Source organism: Pleuronectes platessa, chromosome 12 (genome assembly GCF_947347685.1).
Source record: "Pleuronectes platessa chromosome 12, fPlePla1.1, whole genome shotgun sequence".
Classification (NCBI taxonomy): Eukaryota; Metazoa; Chordata; class Actinopteri; order Pleuronectiformes; family Pleuronectidae; genus Pleuronectes; species Pleuronectes platessa.
In genome coordinates, this window is record NC_070637.1 from 19,680,318 (window position 1) to 19,703,187 (window position 22,870).

General features: G+C 44.4%; 3 protein-coding genes across 3 annotated transcripts in view; 2 read left to right on the top strand and 1 right to left on the bottom strand.

Annotated features, from left to right (window-relative positions):
- The window catches only part of rgs7a (regulator of G protein signaling 7a), a 42,845-nt gene extending 42,150 nt beyond the window's left edge, over nt 1-695 (top strand). Inside the window, exons 15-16 of the mRNA XM_053436760.1 lie at nt 124-213; nt 675-695. Coding sequence (XP_053292735.1) covers nt 124-213; nt 675-695 — 111 coding nt within the window. The remainder of the gene's footprint in view (nt 1-123; nt 214-674) is intronic.
- A 1,870-nt stretch (nt 696-2,565) lies between these two features.
- On the top strand, nt 2,566-9,698 carry grem2a (gremlin 2, DAN family BMP antagonist a). The gene is made up of 2 exons (XM_053436689.1): nt 2,566-3,047; nt 8,164-9,698. The coding sequence occupies exon 2, from the start codon at nt 8,165-8,167 to the stop codon at nt 8,741-8,743; it is 579 nt and encodes a 192-aa protein (XP_053292664.1). The 5' UTR covers nt 2,566-3,047; nt 8,164; the 3' UTR covers nt 8,744-9,698.
- Nucleotides 9,699-9,826: 128 nt separating this feature from the next.
- Nucleotides 9,827-22,870, bottom strand: part of fmn2a (formin 2a) — a 35,576-nt gene continuing 22,532 nt past the window's right edge. The window contains exons 8-17 of the mRNA XM_053436690.1: nt 22,577-22,668; nt 22,350-22,479; nt 22,091-22,237; nt 21,059-21,118; nt 20,291-20,411; nt 17,905-17,997; nt 13,095-13,146; nt 12,023-12,172; nt 10,897-10,978; nt 9,827-10,683 (exon numbers count right to left, since the gene is read on the bottom strand). Coding sequence (XP_053292665.1) covers nt 10,657-10,683; nt 10,897-10,978; nt 12,023-12,172; nt 13,095-13,146; nt 17,905-17,997; nt 20,291-20,411; nt 21,059-21,118; nt 22,091-22,237; nt 22,350-22,479; nt 22,577-22,668 — 954 coding nt within the window. The 3' untranslated portion in view covers nt 9,827-10,656. The remainder of the gene's footprint in view (nt 10,684-10,896; nt 10,979-12,022; nt 12,173-13,094; nt 13,147-17,904; nt 17,998-20,290; nt 20,412-21,058; nt 21,119-22,090; nt 22,238-22,349; nt 22,480-22,576; nt 22,669-22,870) is intronic.

Below are 22,870 nucleotides of genomic sequence, written 5' to 3' on the forward strand. Positions count from 1 at the left end.
ACCGCTCGCTGCTTATGAGTCCTTGCACGGAATATTGCATTTCACGATTTCTATCCAGCTCTGTTCTGTTTCTTGCATCTGACGCTTCAATATATCATGTTCGTTTTATTTGTTTCCACACAGGAGCATATCTACAAGTTGATGAAGAGTGATTCTTACAGTCGTTTCATTCGTTCCAGTGCCTACCAGGAGTTATTACAGGCCAAGAAGAAGGTAAAAAAAACAGGAATACTGATATGAACACAAGATAAATAAGATGAAACGTAGACGAGTGCATGCAGATGACAGTCAGGGACAGGGACAGGGACTAGAGGACATTAATAGAGTCTGCTGGAGGTGAGGATGATGGAGGAGCTGATCAGGCCTCCTGTCGAGCTCGAAGGAGCCGCTGTGGAGCTGCCATAACATGAAGAATCATTCAGCACAGGTGGATTAATGTGCCTGCTACACTCTCTCAGCCTGTGATTCTGGAAAAGCAGATTTTTATTGTTATAGCTTGAGAATTAAAAGAGGTAGAAACAGTCAAATCTACATCAGCTTTTCATTGTGAATAAAATGCACTGGAAGCCAATCTTCACTATTTCCCAAAAGTGTATTTTTGCTATTTTTTTATGGTTTTATAACGATGGCAGTCAAATCTTCTGCTCAGTAAAATCCCCTTTTTATCTTCACAGAAAAGTAAGAACTTGTTCTGAAGGCTCCTGCTTCCAGGTAACGTCCCACACAAAGTCATTCATATTAAACATTTGCATTTCAGTTGCTGTAAATGAAATGAAACCACAAATAAATGCTGCAGCCACAAAATATATTCATTCATTCTCTCTCATTTCCATCTGTTCCACTCTCCTTTCTTTTCTACCAGCGCAGGGGAAACCACTAGCGTCCAAGAGGCTGACCAGTCGTGTGCCATCATGCTAAAATCAATGCCATCCTTCTCTCTGGGACATGGGGAGCGGGACCATCCCATCTCTTCTTCTTCATCATTGTCTGTCCATCTGCTCTCGGCTCAGCTGGGCGACGAGTCGGGCCGTCTGTCCGTCTGTCGTCCACAGGATGTTGCATGTCCAACCGAGAGGAAGCCCCTCCTTCTCTCCTCTTACAGTACCTGCTATATTTCCAGTATTCCCACAGAGGAGGTACTACTGGACTTGTGAGGACACTGACAGACTGGCGAGATGAAAAAAAAAGAATAAACATCCAGTATTCCTGTTCTTTCCATCGTAACCGCTGGATTTGAGCTCCCTCTCTCACTTCCAGCTAAAACAAATGATGTCAGAGAGAAAAAAATAATGATAAACACAAAGTAAAAATAAATAAAACGACAGCTTCAACTGAAAAATCTAACCAATGTCATTGCTTTACATGATCTGAGGTCACAGATACTTTGTCACGCTATGGGAAGTGTTGTTAAGAATGAATATACCATATATATATATATATATATAAATATATACATATATTATTATGATTATGATTATTATGATTATTTATTGTGCATTTATTTTACTTTGCATTATTTTATTGCACTACAATAACTAGCACATATGGTTTCCATTGCACTTGTAAAGTCACATTCAAAATCCAACATGAAATGCTGTCTCCTGTCTTATGTAGAACATAATTCTTTGTTATTCTCTCCTGCATTTATTTTTATACCATATTTAAAGACACTTTTAATTACTTGTATTATTAAAGTTGGCCCTCTATCTGTTACTACGCATGGATCTTGTTTTTTTACTCTCTGTGTGAACACAAAACGTTGTGTCTCATTCTGCAGGGTTTTAGCACAACACAATAACACACGCCGAACAATGCACTGTTGTGTTCCACCAGCAGAGGGTGATACATTATTTCCTAAACAAGCAGCTCCTCGTCAGTGCAGATCAGCAGAATGCACCACACTCCTTCTCAGACAAATGAAGTTTTGTCGTGCAGAACCAATCATCATCCTCATCATCCTCCTCCGTGTGATGAAGGGCGCATTGTTCAGAGAGGCTGAGGTTCTGCAGGGTCTGTTGACGTTTCAGCCCTTTGATGACACAAGTGTCTTTGCCCAGTGGTCAGTGCACAGAAAGGGGCCACAACACAGACACACATCTCTGTCTCTGTTTGCATCACAGCCCTTTTTTTCCAAGCATGTTGTTTGCTGTGTCTGGCGCACAGTGATTGATGGATTGGGGGATTATGGGGCTGTGATGTGATGTGGTCACAGTGTCAACGAGGGAGGGGGATTTACTGTCGGGTTGTTGTTTTTTTTTTATGAGGAGATCATTGTTTCTTTACTTAGTGGCAAAATGTCTCAAGCTTCCTGAAAAGAAAAACACAAACACAAACACAAGTACCAAACAGCAAAAAAGAAAAAGAAGAAAAAGAAGCACATAAAGGAAAAGCTGTCAGTTTTGAATTTGTCATGGACGGGTTTGAATTACCATAAAAGATGTAAAACTATCAATAGGCAGAGAGAGAGAGAGAGAGAGAGAGAGGGGGACACAGGGGGAGACGGACTTAAACGAAACGACGTGAGGCTTGGTTTGATTCACACAACGACCAGGACCAATAGGAAAAACCCTCCCAGTCTCGAGGAGGGAAGAGGAGGTGGTGGGGATTCAAACTAAGGCAGGGTTTACAGTGAGTCAAACACTCTCCACAGACAGACCAGAGGCAGACTGAGCAGCGCTAAGATACAGGCTTACTGGGACTTCCACCTGGAGCTTCTCTCCTAAACCCGAAGACATGACCCAAACCAGGGAGCTAGACAGAGTTAGGAAGTGAGAGAGAGAGAGAGAGAGAGAGAGAGAGAGAGAGAAAAGTACTCATTTTCCAGGGAGATGGAAAACTGATCGTGTGTCCAAGACTTTAAATCTTTAGTAGGTGGAAGAAGGGAGGAAAAAAAAGAAGAAGCAGCAGAGAAGCAAGGACGAGCCTGAGGATACTACAGACTATGTTGCCATGGAAACCCAAACTGGGAAGCGGGCGCGAGGACCAGTGAAGGTGGACGACCATCCCTGACTCCATCCTTGACACATTGCTGCACACTGTGGTGAGAGGTACATGAACCAGAGTTTATCCTTTATATTTTTTTTTACAACTCTTTGTCAAAAACGCTCATCTAAAAGTTTTACAAGTCAGAGAAACTTTCTATTGATGTTTTAAAATGTAAAGTATTATAATAAATAGCATGTACTACTTCCAAATTCATGTTTATTTCAAGGTTATTCTTAATGTAAGAGTTTACATATGGAAATATTCAAATTGAGCCTCTTCATTGGTTGATTTAAATTCCTGATAACATGATTCCAACATATAATATAAAAGATAACCTCATGATGTACACTCTGTGCAGTGCAGGTGATAAAACTGAGACTGTGAATGTGAAAGCATCGTGTGCTGTTTCGAGTTGGTGAGGAAAGAGCAGCTGAGTGATCCCGGCGCTCCCACGTGAGTGTGAGACCGAGTGACTCAGTGAATCTCCGGGTGACTCAGCAGAACCATGTAATTTGAACGGCAGCAGTCGTGCAGCTATTTAGTTATATCTGCCAACAACGATGGTTTGATTCCCACTGAAGGGCCACCCATAGCAATAAAATGTGGTGCCTTCAAGGTGCTGTGAGGTGTACGGGATAATGGTGTCTCCTGAATGACTATAATTAGTGGCTGGAGGTTCCAGGGAATTAGTGTTGTGAGTAAGAGAATTAGTGAGTGATGACAGTGGGTTGTACCGTGTCTCAGTGAGATTTAGCGTCAGTTCAGTTTTTCCATTGAAAATAAAAACATAAGGAGAGATAATGACGATTTTTTTTATATATACATATATATATGTATATACATAACCTGTATTTATGTTTACAAAATAATATTTTTCTCTCTGTTCATGTGTACAGGGATATATCCATGTTCGGGTGTTCACCTTTGTATCATTGGTGTATTTGTGTGTAGTCATGTGTATACTGATGTGTATCTGAGTGTGTGTGAGTGAGTGAGTGAGTGAGTGTGCGTGCGGTGAATGGTGGAGCGTTTTCCCTCTGATCCTTCTTACAGCTCCGGCGACTGCACCACCTTGCACAGTCCGCTCTGATGTCAAAGAGGATTTAGTTTACGGACACATTACAGTTTCTTTAGCAACAGAAAACACTTCATTCTAAGCCTCTAAAGATAGTAAAACAGGTATTTGATAGAAACCCTAACAGCATTCCTAAGACCCGGAGTTCACACATGAGCGAGCGCCGAGAAAATCCTTCAAGGAGGTGGATTAGAGCGGCAGAGAAACGCTGAACTTCATTCAGCTGCGGCGACATTTTCAACCAGTAGAGCATTCTGGTATTTTTTTTCTTCTTCTTTTTGCTAGTGTGCAAAATATGGCTTTTAAAGAAATGCATTTAAACTGTTTAACATGCTGCGGCCTGTCAGAGCGCCAGCCATTGCAAACTCACGCTGCGCGGGCCAAACATTGTTCGAACCCGCAGAACTTTATTTTAGGCTCTAGTGGAGATCCCGAAAGTTTCCAAAGACACTTGAATGGATTTTTAAAATGATGCTGTGAAATATTTTCTGCTTGATTGATGGCAAACCCATAAAATACACCGTCTCGGTCTCGGGCTATTTCACTCGAAAAAAATGTATACAGCTTCAGTAGAGATCTGGAAGAAACCGATACAGACTCTAAATGTGACAGTGTACAAAGTGTGAAATGAGGCCGTTTTAACAACTTTAAAGATACTTAGAGGGGAAATGTGATGGGGAGAAAAAAGTGATGTTAACAAGAATAAATAAACTCCGCTTTAAGTGCAAGTGGAAGGTCGTGTTAATCACCGTCCTGATGCGGGAAGGAGAAACCCTTCACTATCACAGCATCTGTAATTGCTCCTCATCCTCCACCAAAGCGCTTCGTGTTACCGAGGCGGAGGAGCTGCCTCGCACTCTCGCCAGTGCTCAGCTTGGAAAGCATTATATATCTGGGCTGCTAGTCATTATCAAGATGGATTGTGGTGACAAATGGCTGCCCGAACGGCCCAGAGCAGCCTCCTGGCCATGTTGGCATTAAACACATTTGCACAGAAAAGCCCCCCCCCCCCCCCTCCCCGACAGGAGCCCCCACCAACTCCCCGACTGTTAATGAGCCAGCAGCCGAGCGTATGGGAAAGTACAATCCGCAAATGCAGATAATGACATGGTTCCTCTTTGTGTAATTGGCTCCAAGTGAAAACATTTCATTTACCTCTCTTTCCCTCTGTATCCTGTGTGTGTGTGTGTGTGTGTGTGTGTGTGTGTGTGTGTGTGTGAGTGTGTGTGTGTGTGTGTGCAAGGTCACGTACGTGTGTGTGTGTGTGTGTGTGTGTGATTGAGGTTTGAGCTGCACGGTGAATTAAATGCAGTTCTACTGTAATTAACTGCATTTACCAGTCTGTGTATGAGACTTTCTGACGCACCGATAATTGAGGCATCAGGTTTTGTTTGCTTTAACCTGCCTTTGAAGACAAGCTGGGAGGATGTTTCACATGGTTTCAGCCCGAGTACATCTGTGTGTACAAATTTGAAAAAAAACTCGACAGGGTTCTCGTCTCTTTCTTCAATTATTCCACAAGCAGATTTTTAAATATTCAAATGTTTAGCAGCAGGGGGCCGGATACTTTTACTGAAGAGTTTTGTTTTTCATTTGACTCTGAGATACAAAAAAAGAAAAGACCCATTACTACACAGACAGAAAACATTACCAGGGTATTATACTGCCAATCTGAAAAAACTAAACATAACAAGTTCCCAGTGATGATAATGGCTGTTTTCAAAAAGCCTAGTGTCTAGCTCAGCAGTCTCTCTGGTATTTGTAATTTCATTAGAGGTCTGAATTTTGGAACCAGGGTCTGCCACAGTTCAGTGAAGTGTAGCCCCAAGTATTTGTGGTTCTGGTCAAAAACATAAAGCTGTGTTTGTGGACAATATTAGTATTTAGCAGACAGAAAGGTCCGGTTATAGGTTTTTCAGTCCTGTCTCAGCATTAACACACGAAACCACAGTCTCCTTCCGTCCCCGGGACTCTGCGATGATTAGTGCTGTGCGTCGAGGAGAGACAGAAAGATAGAGTGACAGAGCGAGACGGATGGAAAGAGGGAGACGAACAGCTTGTGGAAAGATATGCAGGAGTGGAGGGACGGCCGAAACTGAGCATGAAGCCCAAGCAGGCCTGGTTTGGTTTCCCAGTAGGTCATTTGTCCCGAGCCCCACCATCTTCACCCCCTTTTCCCTTCTATCTTCTAACCTCAACCACTAACCGCCCGCCCCTCCACCTCAGCACTCCCCCCCGAAGCCCCCGAATCCCTGCCCCCGAAACCACAATTTGTCTTCCCGCAGAGATTGATGAGGAGAGCTTGGCAGGGCCGGCACTATCATACTTAGGCCCGAGTTTGGGAGTGGAGAGGGAGCTCGGCTGCCGACTGTATGGGCCATCCGTCATGCCATGTGTACACAGTCGCTCGGGTCATCCCTCCCACAGTCCCTGAGGCTTTGCAGACCGTAGCTCTTCGGAGTAACGGGGCGGCTCTTCAGGCGATGGATGGTGGAAAACAGAGAACGAGACTCTGCACACAGGAGCTTGGCCTGTTCCTCTGACCGGGGGGTTGATGCTTTTAAACACACAGTCAGCAGGACGGTGCAGCGAAAAGACAAATGAGACTGTGTAGCACATGGAAGGTAGATCACTGGAAGATGGAGTGGGGTCACGACTCCCTGATGCTGTAGGTGGTGGAAGGACCCAGTGGGAGTCTTTGGTTTAGTTATTGTAACCTTATGATGGGTGTGGGCGTGTGCACTGGCTCGTGTGTGCCTGTGCTTACAGATCCGTCAACGAGAGACTTGACTTTAAGTGTAGAACACCTACATCTGATTTCTTGGCGGATAACTCACAAAATCCAAAATACTTCCTTCCTGCACAAGTTTGATCTCTCAATGAAGAAAACAAAGAACACAAGGAAGGGTTAAAAGGGAAAGGAGATGTTCTATGTCTCCTGATATCCTTGAGAAAGACGCTGGTAAGAATCCATGCAGCACCTCAGCTCGCTGGTCACACAGCTGCTGTGTAGCTCACTCTAAGTGCTGCTGGGACAGGCTCAGGGCAAACCTGCCTCATGGCAGGTTTGCCCGGATGACCTCGACCTCGAGGTCATCCTCGAGGTCGAGGGCAGAGAAAAGGAGGCAAAAAAAAACTAAGTAGGATTATGAAAAAGTTATTTGCTCCATGTCAGCGTGAGTCTCAGGTCCTGGAAAGTAAGACAGAGAAGAAAGGGAACATACTTACATTTGCACAGCAAAGGAGAGACTCTGAATATGAGCAGCCAGCGGCCTTGAGGCAGTTTGGTTCTCTGTCAGAACTTCTGACTTGATGTCATGCAACGCTTGTCGGGAGCAACATCTGCTGGAAAGATGCTTGAGTGATGGTCAAAAATGTGCTGGCACAGACACTGACAGCGTGCACGCGGGCGGCTGCTCCGTCCTGAATGGCAGAGGAATCATTTCCCCGGATCGCGCTTTCATACGTCTCTCTAACAAGATACAGAAGATACCATGGCGATCATGGACACAGGTCATCCTCAGTTCAGTTGGCTCCACACTATATCACCAAAGAGAAGAAGCGGTGACTCCCAAAGGGTACTGTAGAGTTCCCCATCTCTTCCCCTAATAACATACAGATGGGCCTCTCTAATGCCTGTTTACATATCTGCGGCATAGTTCATGACTAAAGTAAGCAAAGCCCTAATTATTTTACCCGGCGACGGGACCAATAAAATCAACTTCCCCTTCTCGTTATGGGTGTTTAAGTGAATCCTTTGATGGCAGGGATCTGTTTATTTTTGCAAGAGTTGCGTAGCCGAGAGGAAAGCAAATAGAGGTAATGACAGAGATGCTGACAAATGGCGGCCCTGGTGATGGATTAATTTCCTCAATGAAGCCTGGAGGGCTCGACTCCTGAGGAGGTTCGACGTGAACACACGTTCACACAACTGCAAACACGATCGATAAGATCATCATGTCAGCGGCTGTTGTGCAACATCACACGCTGCCTGAATTAGAGCAATTGTGTTAATCATTTGAAGATTAAATGAATGTGACAACACGTGTTGGGCTCTGTTGAGACTTGTAATACATCGCAGTGTGTCTCCTTCTTTTTTGCAGAATGCTGTGGAGAATAACTATCCCAGTCATACTGGCTGGCGTGCTCTGCATCACCGCCGAGACCAAGAAGCTTCGGCCCCAGGGATCCATCCCGTCCCCGCACAAGACCAAAGGGAACCTGTCCTCAGAGCGGAACCACCGGCTACTGCAGCAGAAACCAGAGGTGTTGTCCTCCAGCAGAGAGGCCCTGGTGGTGACGGAGCGCCGCTACCTCCGCAGAGACTGGTGCAAGACCCAACCGCTCCGCCAGACGGTCAGCGAGGAGGGCTGCCGCAGTCGCACTGTGGTCAACCGCTTTTGCTACGGCCAGTGCAACTCCTTCTACATCCCCCGCCACATGGGCCCGAGCTCCGGGCAGGGCCAGGGCCGCGGCCAGGCCTCAGGGTCCGGAAGGAAAAAACACAACAAGGCCCAGGAGCCGTTCCAGTCCTGCTCCTTCTGCAGGCCGCACCGCATCACGCAGCTCACGGTGCAGCTGGACTGTCCGGACCTGCAGCCGCCGTTCAGGCACCGCAAGGTGCAGCGGGTCAAACAGTGTCGCTGCATGTCTGTGGAAGTGAGCAGCCACGGGAAACTGTGAAGGACTTCAAAGGTCTTTGAAAACCGGAGGGACATCTGAATATTGTCAAAAGGCAGACATTCCCGAATTTTGCCAAACAAAGACTGGCTTCAAGTTGAACTATTCTGCATCGTGTTTGACAGATTATGGCCTGTCACACGATAAAGTGACATGAAACATGGAACTGATATTAATACACAAAGGCCAACATTGATTTAATCAGAGATGTTGGTGAGCTGATACTGTTGAGACTGATCCAAGTGGCTGCGCAAGAGACACTGAAGCAATGTTCCTCCAGCTATTTGACAAAACTCATATCTACCTGCTATTTGACTGTTTGTTACTAGAACCCTTTGTGAAGAACTTGTGTTTGAAGCAGGGCTCAGTCATTTTGACTCTGAGAGAAAACCCCAGTCATGCCGATCAGTCGTCCGGTGGAGACACAGTCACGTTCACATCTACCTGCTACTTGTAGATCTGCTCTTTTGTGATAAAGAAGATATGAATGTGACTCTTGAGCTCTGAGACACAACATGTGCACCGTCAGAGACCATGCTGATAATCAATTGCCTAAAAGAAAATAAACTGTACCCCGTGACCCATTTAAAGTGTTTTTGTAAGATGACATCTGCAGTAATTACAGTTTGACAACTATATTTTTTAAATTGACTGTTTTAGAAGAATTGTATCTGCTCTTCTGTATGTTGTCCTTCACTCACATGATGTTGCAGATGATCCACACGTTTATGTGAAGGACAGGAAGTCAAGAAACATGAAGCAACACAGCAAACACCGGTGGGATCCACGTGCTCGGACACAAGCCCGGCTGTTTACTGTACATTCGCCACTCGCCAGCATGAAAGCATACAACAGCATGTGTAATCGGGGTGCAATGCAATATATACAGTATATATGTTTTATGTATGTGTGTATGTATGTATGTAAAAAAATATATTAAATCTATTTCATATAAAAACAGCGGCGAGTGCATCTAGTTCTGAGTTACACAAGTGACAAAGAAAACAGTAACAGCTCAATTTATATCAAAGATTTATGTAATTTCTTTTATTCAATAAATATTTTTTCATGGTCCAGGGTATTCAATCCAAACATGTTGTAAACGAACATCACATGATAAAGGTTGCTCAAACAGCAACTGGGAGTTCACACACTCGCATACAGTCGGAAAGGCAAAACGACTTCAGCTCAAAACATAAAACAATAGCACTGAATAAAACAACATGAGATCACAGCCCTCAGGCCTTTTCTGTTGAAAGAACATTTAACCACAGTGGATGAGGTGCTGCATGGGAAAGGAGTTCTGAAACACACTTGATGAAATGATTAAGAAAAGTCGGGCATCAGCCAGTACAAAAAAAAAAAAAGACTTCTTCTTTACGTGTAACATTTAATCACAGATAATGTGTCTCAAGGATAAACTGCGATAAGGCACTTTTCTGTCCAACGTACAGAAAGGTTTCAAAACTCTGTGCTTTTCACCCCTGAGGGAGAAATGAAGAGACGGGGTTCGTGTCTCACTAAGAAAAGTCGGCATTGACGTTGGACTTAAAATGATAATAAACCACACATGGCTTTAAAAATACTGAGCTAGATTCGTGTTGCTGCAAATTATCTGATGGACATTTTCATTTGAAATGACTCAGTTTCATTGTAATCTCATCTTAATGGTGTCTTCGCAGCATTTCTGGCTGGTGCCATCAAAAAGCCGGCCGAGAATGAAATTGTTTTGATTCCACTTTTATACAAACAATACAACATCCACTTTGAACCAAGTTAAAATTAAACCAGCTCTAAATCAATTGAAAACAAATACGGGAAGCACATAAATATAGGAATGACTGATGACTCATGTCAGATTGTACAAACAGCGCTTGTGCAACAGGCTTGATGATGATCATTTTCCACTTTCTGCTTCAGATCTTCTGACCCAGCTTTGCTTTCTGTGGAATGAAATGAGAAGTCGGGGTTATTTACAAACTGGCAGCTCCAGCACTCATCTAAATAAGTTGCTGCTGGAGCGGGGAACTGTTTCTTCATTGTAAACACCCGAGGTGAGGAAATACTATGCACCAGTGAATAAAAGGGGAAAGGGTTGATGCCGCTGGTATTAAATTGAAAGAAGGAGAGAGTAATAAGAAGAGCAGAAAACGTACTATTCCAGTGGCGTGTTTGGGTTTCACATTGTAGGCAGCCTTCTCCCTGGCCTGCTTGAAACAGTCCTCAGCCATTTTGACCCTGAAACAAAGACCAGCAGTAAATATCAGTCATCCTAAAGAGAATTAAAAAGCAAATGAGTGGATGCACTCACAACCATGATCACTGCTGGAATTCTGAATTTAACCATTTAAAAAAGGAAGCCTGCACTAAAGTGTTCTCTTGGATCATCCAGACGATGGTCATGTGGTATCTGGACACGATGCAGTCGGTTTGTCAAAGGGCCAAAGCTCCGACTCTGAAGTGACTCACTCCAGTTTACTACTGAGCAGAGCGAGCCAGCAGCCTCACTCATCAGGGCTTTAAAGAGACGAGTCAGCAGCGTGTTGGCAGTGAGCGGGTACAACAATCTACATGGACTGACTCGCATCTCTGCCTTTACTCATCACATGGATACTCTGAGTGCCAGCACTGCATGTCCATATAGTGGAAGGGAGGATTAATATCTATAGTTCCTCTGCAGTCCAACAGGAAAAAAACCAGCAGGAGTATGATGGGATGAGTGCCGATGGCAAAGGAGCAAAGAGTTAATGCTTTCAAATTTGTTTTTATTCTTTCCTACTGTACAAGCAAAGCTTGTGACATTTCCCTTTCTCTCACAAACACATATCACAGTTCAATCTTCATTTGGCATAATGGACCAATTTGCTTTTTGTTGACATTTGCAGCAGTATCTTTATATCCATCAAACCACTGGAAGCTAACTGGATGCTCCATGTGTTTTTTTCATGACTGGGGTGAGGACATAGATTCGGGTCATTTAAACTCTTTTCCCTTCATGAATGTGGATGAATCTGATAGGATCTGCAGCGAACACGAGATGGACTGCAAGTTATTAATGGTTCGGAAACTTACGCTTGGGGAGGATTTGAAATGTGGGGAACACTGATGTTTCTGTAATGACATTGCAAGGGTCACAGTGTGGTGTACCTCTCCCAAAGACAAAAACAAATAAATGAAAAGACCCGGTGTCTCCGCAGGGTTTGATTTTGGCCCGATAGCTTCAAGTGTCCTGTCAGAAGAAGGTATCTCATGTCACATTCCGAAACAGGAACCCTCTCTCACCGTTCCTGCAACATCAGTTTATTCTTCTTTTTCCACTGGTCTTTGAAATCAGTGGAGAACTCGTGCCAAATGGAGAAGAGAGTGTTGGGAGAGACCTCTTTCTCGCCTGCCTTGGGTTTGACCGAGAAGGACGTGCTCAGCTCCAAGAAGCTGAGGGCAGAGAACAAAAACATTACTTCAAGACCAAACTATTACAACATGAGATTACAGAAACATACAACCGATTGTTGTGAAATCGGGCTGTGCTACGCAACTATGCAAAACATGAAAGTTAATCTTGGAATAAAATGCTTTTTTACAGCCTTAGTGGTGAAGTGACAGGAACAAAACACAACCCAACGATGACTCTGCATCTCAGAGGAAACGCGTGAGGGGAAAAAAGAAATGCATCTACTGACACAGAAACCGCACAGTCATTGTGTGTTTTCTGTGGGATTAACTTCCAGGCCGAAAATAAAACTCTTATAAATATCATGCACAGGGTTTAGCTTTGTCACCGAGCTCCTTGGCGTGCATTCATTTCGCAACTTCCATGTCGCGTGTGTGTGTGTGCATAAACACCCACATGCTGCAGAGGCAGGAGCAAGAAGAAAAGATGCACAACTTTGCACACATAGTGGATCGAGGGGGGGGGGGGGGGGTGAATGCGGACGCCGTTCGCAGTGGATCAATACAGTGGACAGGTTGGGGTCTCTTTGTTTGGAGTGTGCTATAGGAACACATTCCTGGCCAGCAGTAACAGAAGCCTGGAGCCAAGGCTGTCTACTCTCGCTCCGCTTAGATAAACAACACAGACACGGCACCGGGGGCCTCCCGTCTGCTGAGGGCCCGGCCTGGCATGACGGCCCGCACCTTCCCTGTAACTGTAGGAACCAGGAGTCCTAAATATTGACAAAGCACCGAGATTATATTTCTTCACGTCAGCGAGAAGAACACGTGCGTTTGAAATGCGCCATTCCGCGTTTTCAATTTCTAAAATTGTGATCAACAAATGTGACGGAAACGGAAGTGACTGGGTTTACTCATCAGCTGCAGGGAAACGTTTAAAAAACAAAAACAAAAAAGTTCTTACATCTTCTGGGTGTCTGCCAGCTGCGTGTCCTGAGTTTCCAGTTCAGTTTTGGCTGTGAAGAAAATTAAAAGAGAGGAGGAAGGGGGGGGGGGGGGGGGGGTGAAAAAAAACAGCAGATCGTTGGTACACAAAGAATTATCCCATTCACAGGAGAAGATCCATCTTTCACCTGCAGGAGGATTCCACATGTCACCATTACTTAAAGCCGCCCGTCTTTTCAAGGTCACTGTTGTGCCACCAGGTTATTAAGTGTTGAACTGTCCACCCGTTGCACAACTGACAAATGAGTCCTGCAGACCTCGGGACAAGTGCTTCTTTGTGCGGGGGTTACTGCGAATGGAGACAGATGACGGTGTGTGTGTGTGTGTGTGTGTGTGTGTGTGTGTGTGTGTGTGTGAGTGAGACGTGTGAGTAACAGGGAGAAGGTAAGAAAACGAGGAGTTGGACACCACGGTACCCATTAGGAGATATTTCCAGCAGGCCGCAACATTTATCTCGATGTGCCATCAGGCCCCTTTCGACTGTGTTATAAATTATGATATAGGAGAGCAGCAGTGAAATGTGACAGCCTCAGTCAGGATATTCCCACAGGTTCCCACTTATCAAATTTCAGAATCTAGGGGGCTGATTTTTTAATATATAAAAGAGCTGCAGTGGAGTCAATCCAGCTGTATTTCATGCCGGCCTGTATCACAGTGCGCTGACGGACAAAAGGTTGGACAATAAATTCTCCCACACAGCTTCTCTGTCCCTCTGTCCCCCCCCTGTAAGCTGCTTTTGGCTTAAACTGTCAAATGACCAGAGATGGCCTCATCATGGCTTTTCCAAGACACACATGACAGTAGATGGGACGGAGAGTCTTTTCCTGGCACCGATCTGTGGTCTCCGCTCTCTTATGTTGGGGATATCTTGTTGCTACGTGTAATTGAAGCCAGAGCCACATCTAAAAGGTCCCGGACAAACCCGCTGAGAGCAGCACTACGCTCTCTACCAGTCCACCCATCTAAATCACCCAGTGGCCCATGATCACATCTCTCTCTCTCTCTCTCTCTGCTGACGGCTCGTCCATAAATTATGACATATCGAAAAAAGGCATGTTAATATCAGGAATGTGTTCCAGTTCTGACAGTTCAGATGATTGAAGATGCGACTTACTGTTACACTGACCCTGGAAGATGCTGTTGTGATGTAAAATCTATTCCTAGAAACATTGAATATCAATTAAGGGAAACTCTGACACACTTAACTAAAGCTTCCCCCCCGACACTGAGCGATTCATGGAGTTTGTATTATTGATGAGTGCAGCGGCGGCTCTGGACCTCCCTGTTTGGAATGGGCTGCTCTCTTGTCCTGTGTTAATGCTCCGGAGCTACTTCCGAATTATTCCCTGTCATAGAGAGTCCTCCGCAAACAGCTCTATATTATAGATTCACTCTTTATTTTGTGTTCATCCTACCTGGTTCATCTCCAATGTTTTTCAGAAAATGAAATAGAATTTGCCTGTTTATTGTTTGTGCGTGTTTTATATAGTTAAAAGATGGACTTAACAAGAGTTATTTTTCTATACAATGCATGTTGGCTATTTCTTAGGTCTGTTAAGCAACATGAAAGAATCTTCAGACCCAACTTAACAGCTTTTCAAAATAAAAGCTTCGTAATTCAGCTCAATACAAAACATTGCCGAAAAATTGTTGGAATTTGAATTTACTCTTTGAATGTTGCTGCTAGGACCGGGATCAGTACCCGCAACTCCGACTACTTATTATTGCTGAGAACCAGTTTTGATCCGCAGGCACTAGTGTAATTTACCCAAGGATGTAAAGGAACACTGACTGTTTGTCTGTTTTAATCAAAGTTTGTTAATACTGAACGTATCGTTTGTCCAAAACGTATCAAACTCAACACTGCACTTTCTCAGGCCATCGACAATACCAGTGACAACTGTGAAGCCGAGGAGATGAACGCCTCTCGAGATATGCAAGCAACAGTCAGACGTTTGTAGAATGAGAAAAATAGATCTGAAGAGAAAGTGGTACTGTGGGACATGATAATAATTGAGAACCACAAAATATACATTATTTAAAAGGTGCCGTCTGTGTTACTGAACTAACATCAACATGTCTACTTTTGGGGGATTTTTACAAACACACATTAAAAAGATTCCCTTAGGTTTGATATTAAACCACATCCAGCTCCATAATGGAACAGGATGAGTCTGCCAGTCCCACTGATCTATACGTCCATCAGAAACAGATTATCACATGGCCGATGCTCCCTCCCGAGTCCCAGCGACTCCATCAAAGGCCTGCATGCATGAGAATTTGTGAAGCGAGCGGGGAAAATTGAGCTAGACCAAACAGCCGAGCTCCGACAAGTCCGCTCCCACTGTTATTCTGTGGTTAGTTTCATGGTCAGAAAATAAACAAAAGCGGCTTAAACTATGGAGCCAGAAACAGTTTAACCTCAGGCTTTTAGAAATTACAGAAATAACAAAAATAAGACATTTGGGCTGTTGTTCTTTTCTTTTTTCACCGCAGCAGTGGAGGAACCCCAAGAATCCCGTCTGGAGCCTCTCGAAGTCACATGTCCACGTTACGGTGCGTACATTCGGCTCTCGGCGCGGGGGGGGGGGGGGGGGGGGATTTCGTCATTTGCATCAAAGAGAGAGCTCCCATATTTCTCCCAAACACAGAGAGAAAGGAGAAGAGAGGAAAAGAGAAGGGGGAGAGGTTGGAAACGGGAGACATGCTTTCATCTGCAGACTTCCTTTAAAATGGACAGTGAGCATTACCACGGAGGAACACATGCTACACATTAAGCTCTCATTTGAATACAAAAGCAGTCGGTGAGAGGCCTGCGAGCCGGCTCCTTCCGACAGATTGGACGCAGTTAAATGAATGTAGCCGGGGTTCACGGCCAACGCCACACAGGGAATGACAGTTGGCTTGTCATGTTAAAAAACATGCAAGTCAAAGTACACATTTGAATTGAACCACTTGTCAGATCCCGGAGATTAAAGCACGACACGTCTGCTGGACGTGAGCAACAAACAAGACTGCGTTCACTATGGATGTGGAATTGGATGTACAAATATCAAAATAAATGTAATTCTAGGTTTTAGACTTTAAACACAATATTTATTTGCTTTATCTTGCTCAAGTACTGTCTACTGGAGATTTAAATTCTTTGGTTTATATGGTCTTGTTGGAAATCCGCCAAGGATGTTGTGTTTTCATGCCCGATTGTCTGGTGTTGATTTATTTTAGTTTGTCAGAATTACGCAAAAACAACTGAACAGATTTCCATGAAATTTAGTGGAGGGCTGCGGTGTGACCAAACAAAGAACCCTTTAAACTTCTGTGCGGATCCAGGAATCTGCCTAGGGATTCTTTAACACATTTTCATTGATTTCTCAAAGAATAAATCACAGAGTTTGACAAAAACAAAATCTGGATCTAATGAATCTAAATGTTTCATAGGGGGGCAGTTGGACTTTGGCGGAGATATGTGCTCTGCTGAATGCCATTCTAGTTTATTCTGTCTTTAGCTTTATCTATTGGCGCATACAGGAGATCTTTAACCAGTTCATGGTACCAGTGTACATGGAGCTTTGCAGAGCTGCTGGCAGTATGCAATATATTAAAGCTGCACGTTTATTGTCCACGGTTTCTATAAATTCATCGTTGTCATTTTTCACGTAAATGGAGCAATAGAAGCAAAGACGACTGGAAAAATAAAGGAGGGCCAGGAACTGAAATAAAAACATAGGTGGACAAAAAACATTTCTCAATGTCAAAAGCTCTAAGAGAATGGGATCTTCTTGGGCGTCCAGTTCTGCTCCCTGCAGTCAATTTAACTGCGTGACAGGTTCCCCTTCTCTAACCACCCTGAATCCTCCTGCGAGGCAGAATAAGACGTTCTCTGTTTTCGTCAAGGTAAACAGTGTTGCTACCAAGTGCGATCGTAATCCATCAAAGCAGATAGGCAAACTCCAAACAATAGCTGTGAGTTATTCAATACACCCTGGAACAAACACGCGTCCCTGCGGAAACAACACTGAGTGAACCCTCGTGTGAAAACAGCATCAAACAGATTTGGAAATGTGTCGGCAGACAGAGAAGACCTCCATCCCTCTGAGTGATGAGCTGCTGCACAGGCTCCCACACCACAGAGGACTCTTAAGCTCAGATACACCAACAGCACACTGACACAGAATACTCTATCAACTCAGGATTAAAACATTATTTGCCTTATTTAATTTGAACCCCTCTTATGATTGTAACACACATGAGCAAAAACATGTTTAACTAGACTCAGCATCACTTGATTCATCATATCTAAATGGATCGGCCTGGCGATATTTTAATTAATATGATGAATAGACAAATTATTTTCAACTCATCAAGACTTTACTATCCATCTGAACATCTTGGGGGGGTTGATATTTTTTCGTTATCCTCTCTGTAAATGATTAATAGATTTTAATGGGAGATAAGTGTCTGTGACCTTGGACATGTTGGTGCAGATTAGCATAAAAATCTGGATGTGTTGAATTTAAATGTGATTTTCTAAGGGGACTGTTGGACCTTGATCGATGCTTAATAGAGTACCATTCCATTTTGTTATTGGAAAACAACGGAGTCCTGGGCAACACAGACAACACTTGTTAGTTGATTCAATTCCTTGTTGCTTCTGATCTTTTTCGTGGACTTTGTTGACAGGAATTCAAAATGAAAAACATCACCCTTTAATGAGACTGTTGAAAGTCTCATCAGTTATGTGTTTCAACTGATTTGGAAAACAGGCTCACCTCGGCTGAGAAATGTGTCCATCTTGTCCTTAAAGGGTTGCAGGATCTCTTCAGAGGACAATTTGCAAACTTTCTGAGTCTCCGCCGAGCACGCTGAAACAGCAAGAGGGGAAAACGTCTGTCAGAGCGATACAGCATTAATATCCTATCCAGAATTTCTGTTGTGATCACAAACTGGACATTTCACTTCACCCTGGTCGTGCTCGCTCTGATAAATCGCTGCTGAACTTCAGACATAATGACCCATAATGACTAATAACGCCTCCCCCCCCCCCAGGAGCCAGGAAGGCCTGCGCTCTGATCCCAGGAGAAACTCATCGTCACGCACAATCTGCAAACACAACAGATACATAAACAGTGCCAAGGCCTTAGAGGTGGAGAGGCCATGAGACGCTTAAGGGAACGGGAAGGTCGGGAATAGGCAAATGGTAATTCATAGACCATATGGCGCCTCGACCTGAAAGGTACACACTGAGTTCCCTCCACGCTGCTGTGTTGTGCTGATGTCCTTCAGGCCAGCCAAGGCCATTTCTGCGCCGCCCACCGATTAGAACCTCCCTCTGGGAACTGTCATCGAAGCCCCGGGTCTGTTAGAGAGCTCAGCTAGCCCCGGCTAGGTAATGAAGAGGTCTGCAGGTATAGCATGTGATGATGTATTTATGTAGGGACAGCATGTGCCACTGCCACTGGGGTCGGAGCAGACGCAAGTCCGTTTCCCCCAGCGAGCAACTCCATCTTTATGAATTGCAAATAATGAACAGCCTCAAGAATCATTATGGCAGAGGAACAACAATATTTGGCAAACACGGAGCAGGCACCTGATTGGTTTAGCAGCGAAGATACATAAAACATGATAGAGAACAGACCAGGTTCGGGGAATAGTCGATCGAGCCCCGAGCACACAAAGTCACACACACACACGTACTCACTCACACGTTTTGCACAAAAGACACACAGAGGTTTTTTACCACCTGTTGGAAGTCCAGCGTTGGGAAAGTGTGCTGTGTGACTTGAGACAGAGTAATGAAAGGGAGTATTTCCCAACAGGCTCGTTCATTAGGACTCTCTTTCACTCAACAGCTCAGTTTAGCTTGTCAAGCATAATCCAATTGCCACACTTGTATCCCGAGGTCCTGACATGCAGCAGCAGGGCACATTCATTTCTCGCACACAGCACTTTAGATCATCCATGTGCCAACTGCCTGTTTAATATATCGAAAATGCAACATATCAAGTCTCTGCATGAGGTCATACTGTCATCTTGGGTCTCATTTTATTGTGTATCGATTTCACTGGGAGATTAAATAAATGTAATCAGAGCTGAACGGAAAATTCAGTCTCCGAACTTCTTGGCTTGTGAAACCAACTCAAATCATTTCTGTTGTTTTATTTCCTCTTTCCTCAAAGTTGATTAGCGGCGATGATAAAAGTTTTTACTGAATAATAATCACGGTTCAGGACATTTCTGTTGGTCAGTATATAAAATGAAAAGTTTCGTAATAGACGAACCACATGTATTGGTTCAGGAACTGGTTGAATAATGAATGGCTGAAGAATTATTATAGAGTGAAATATTAAACCATTCAGCTCCGACTTAGTCAGCTATTAGTCAGCTGGTCTGTGAATCACATTGTGGACCCCTCCGGGCGAAATGACGACCTGTGACGTGCACAACCACCCGCAGGAATATTCTGAAATTCTCATTGTTGTGTGTTGGAGGTTTGTGGCTCGCAGGGTCAGTGAGGGGATTCGGAGCTGCAGGACAGAGTCTTCCAGGCTGATGAACCTTTGACAGTGCACACAGGTAGTGGAAGTTCCCCGACATCGCCCCTGTATAGTTTGATCTCCGTTTCATGAGGACAGTAAAGGAACGCCAGGTTCAACAGGAGTCTACATCTGACAAGTCCCATCTGCTACTGGTTAGCTCGTCTGTACGACAAACAGATGCTATCTCCGTGTTGACCCGCCTCCAGGATCCACACGTAACCATAGCTGGTAAGGGGCTGGGAAATTATTTTCCATTGTACCAGGAGATATGCACATAGATTAATACGTAATCTATGGCATCAGACAGCACAGAGGTAATGATGTCTAATCTACAGAGCACATGGCTTTCATAGTTCTGCCTTACGAGCCAGAAGCCAGTCAGATTTACCTGCAGCCTCAGAGTACCCTCAAGTTTGGCCTGTATCACTAGTAGGTAACTTAAACTGTGCAGAAGACCTTTAAAAGTACAAGGGATACTCGCCATCTAGTCCTTTATTCTAAAATATCTACATATATCTCAGTGTGATGGGATTTTAAACGTGATACTATACAACATGATCAAGGTTTTGAATGTGTTCAAACAGAACTTAAATCGTGGAATGGAAATCGGCGACCATACCGTTGAGATCTTTCCTCATCTTGCGCAAATCTTTTTGAAAGTCCTCGAACTTCATCTGGGAGGCCTGAAAGAGGTCGTGGGGCTCAGGCAGAGGGTAGACGGATGTCTCCCTGCCTGCATCCTGGTAGGAGCACAACAAAAAATATCACATACACACACACACACCAATGTCAAAGTCAATCTCCCTCAAATGAGAGCAGGCCTCTCTGGTATATACTGTACACACCAGGGCCACATTGAAATAAAGGTCCTCAGAGACCTACATGCATGTAACGTCCCAGAGAAGACACGACAAGAAAGTACAACAGAAATGAGAATTAAGCTCCGTGCAGAAAGTCCACAGCAGTTCACTCCTTCAGGGTTACTACAGGGGTATTATGAGAGCTATATTCATGTCATGCAGGTTGTTTTTGGCAGGCAGCACTCTACTGAGTTCATCTCATCTGGAGAACCTAATTATTTACACTAGCGCTCCTTTGGATGCTGTGCCAATGAACAGGCTGCAGGTCTGAATGAAGCCAGACCAAAGCGGAGCGGGAGAGCGGGAGATGAAGAGTGAAAGACAGAAAGCGGATCAGAAGAGAGCCAGAGAGGGAGAGAGATTTGTTCTTGCCGTAAATGAGGAAAGGGAAAATAAATAATTTGATAAAGGATAAGCCATGGTATCCTCTGGCAAGAGGGGAGATGAAAAGAGAGCTCTGGAAGGATTTCTAAGCAAATTAGTCTGAAACAGAAAAGTGATTCAAATAAACAGGAACCAAAACATACCTCATCAAAGTGCCTTAGATAGTAAGCAACGATGTAAGACAAAAGACTCTGGGAGTTATCCTGAAAGAAAGAAAACGATCCAAATAAATAAACCAAAACCTCTCTATTTATTAATATAATCATTTCGGAGCAGGATGATTTAATTTGCGCGGGGCAAACAAGAATAAGGACAGCGTCCTTAGAAGTCGGGGATAAATCACGACGTTGGAGAAGCAATGCAACCAAACACAACTGTGCGGGGCTGGCTGTCATAACTCAGAGTTGGTGGAAAGTTTGATGTTCTTTATGGATACCTTACTCAGTCCACCACCACAAAAACTCCAACCACTGTGTCCTTATATGGCAGTGCCAAGGGTATGCTGAGCCGCTTGTGATATTAAATAAGAACAGTAAACAGAATGGCCTCTCCGCCTCTAAATCTGCTGCAGCTACGTTCTACATGTTTGGCAGCGGGGAGGCTCGGTCTCCTTCTGCTCCTGGAATCTGTGTTTATCACATATTTTCAAGTATAATGTTTTATTTCAGAATAACATTGCGGTTGTAGATAAATCACGGGAGGGCTCGTCTCCTTTCCTAATTTTGCACAGATTCAAACATGAATTTTCTGTTTGCCAGGATAACTTTTTTACTGAAGCTGTGTCCGGATTCGGGGGGGGGGGTGGTCCTCGTGGGACGCAAGAGGCTGAGCTGAAACGAGACCGGTCTACAGAGGATTTCCTCGATCAGCGTCACCGGCTTGTCCCTCCCTCGCTGCTGTCGCCTACAGAGCTGAAGCTGGACACGATGAGAAGTTTTTAATGCCCCTTGGTTTGTTGAAACATGTGTACCATTACTTTGAGCAAACGTTTGTCTACAAAGCGCAATGAATCCTGGGATATATTGGGGGGGATCCACCCGTTGAAGGGAACAGTCTAGTCGCGCCGCTGTCATGTCTTCAAATGCAGCCTCCGAGAGGATTGTGGCCCCTGAATAGAGACGCAGCTTGAGCGTGTGCTCTTGCAGCGCGACACACACTCTCACTGTAACACTCACACTGCTCTTGACGTCCTTCAGTTTTGGCAGAATGTCCAAGGAGAAGCCGTCGGCCTGCCCTCTGGACCGATTACCCCCGTTCATGAAGTTGCCAAAAGCCAGCACCAGGCCGAGCACCTGCAGAACAATCGGACTACTCTGGAGAATCTGGCGCACACAAACAAACAAACACACACACACACACACACACACAAATAAGCCAAAGATGTGAAGTTAAATACAGAAAATAAACAGGAAATGAGACATGCAAGATGCTCACCTTGCACACTCGCTGGAGGATCTCTATTTTGCGGAGGACGGAGGTGACACACTCGTGGAACGTTGATTGAAACAGGATGCAGAACACCCGCTCGGAGAAGTTGGGGATCTGGGACAACTGGAACAGGAACCTGACGAGGGGACACGATGGGTCACGATAACATATCTGTTCCATGACACAGTGATTCATTTAATGAATTTGGATCAGCGGGGAGGTTTGGCTCTCACTGTTCAGGCTTGTCCAGCGGCTTGGCATCCTCCGTGTCTTTGGATGACTTAATGTGCTTCTTAATCTTCTCCATCTCATCATCTTGAGCTCTCTGTCAAATTAAAGTGCAGATCTATTGAGGTAGGAAATGTACCATGACTAGTTAAGTGCTTAATACCACCAGGTACACATCGTAGATATGGACAATTTCCAAAAACACACGTATCTGCAGATCTCAAGTTAAAAACCAACAGCAAACTGGGAGGAACGTCTGAGTTGTAACTGATGAACGTTTCAGCCACTAGTAATGGTGC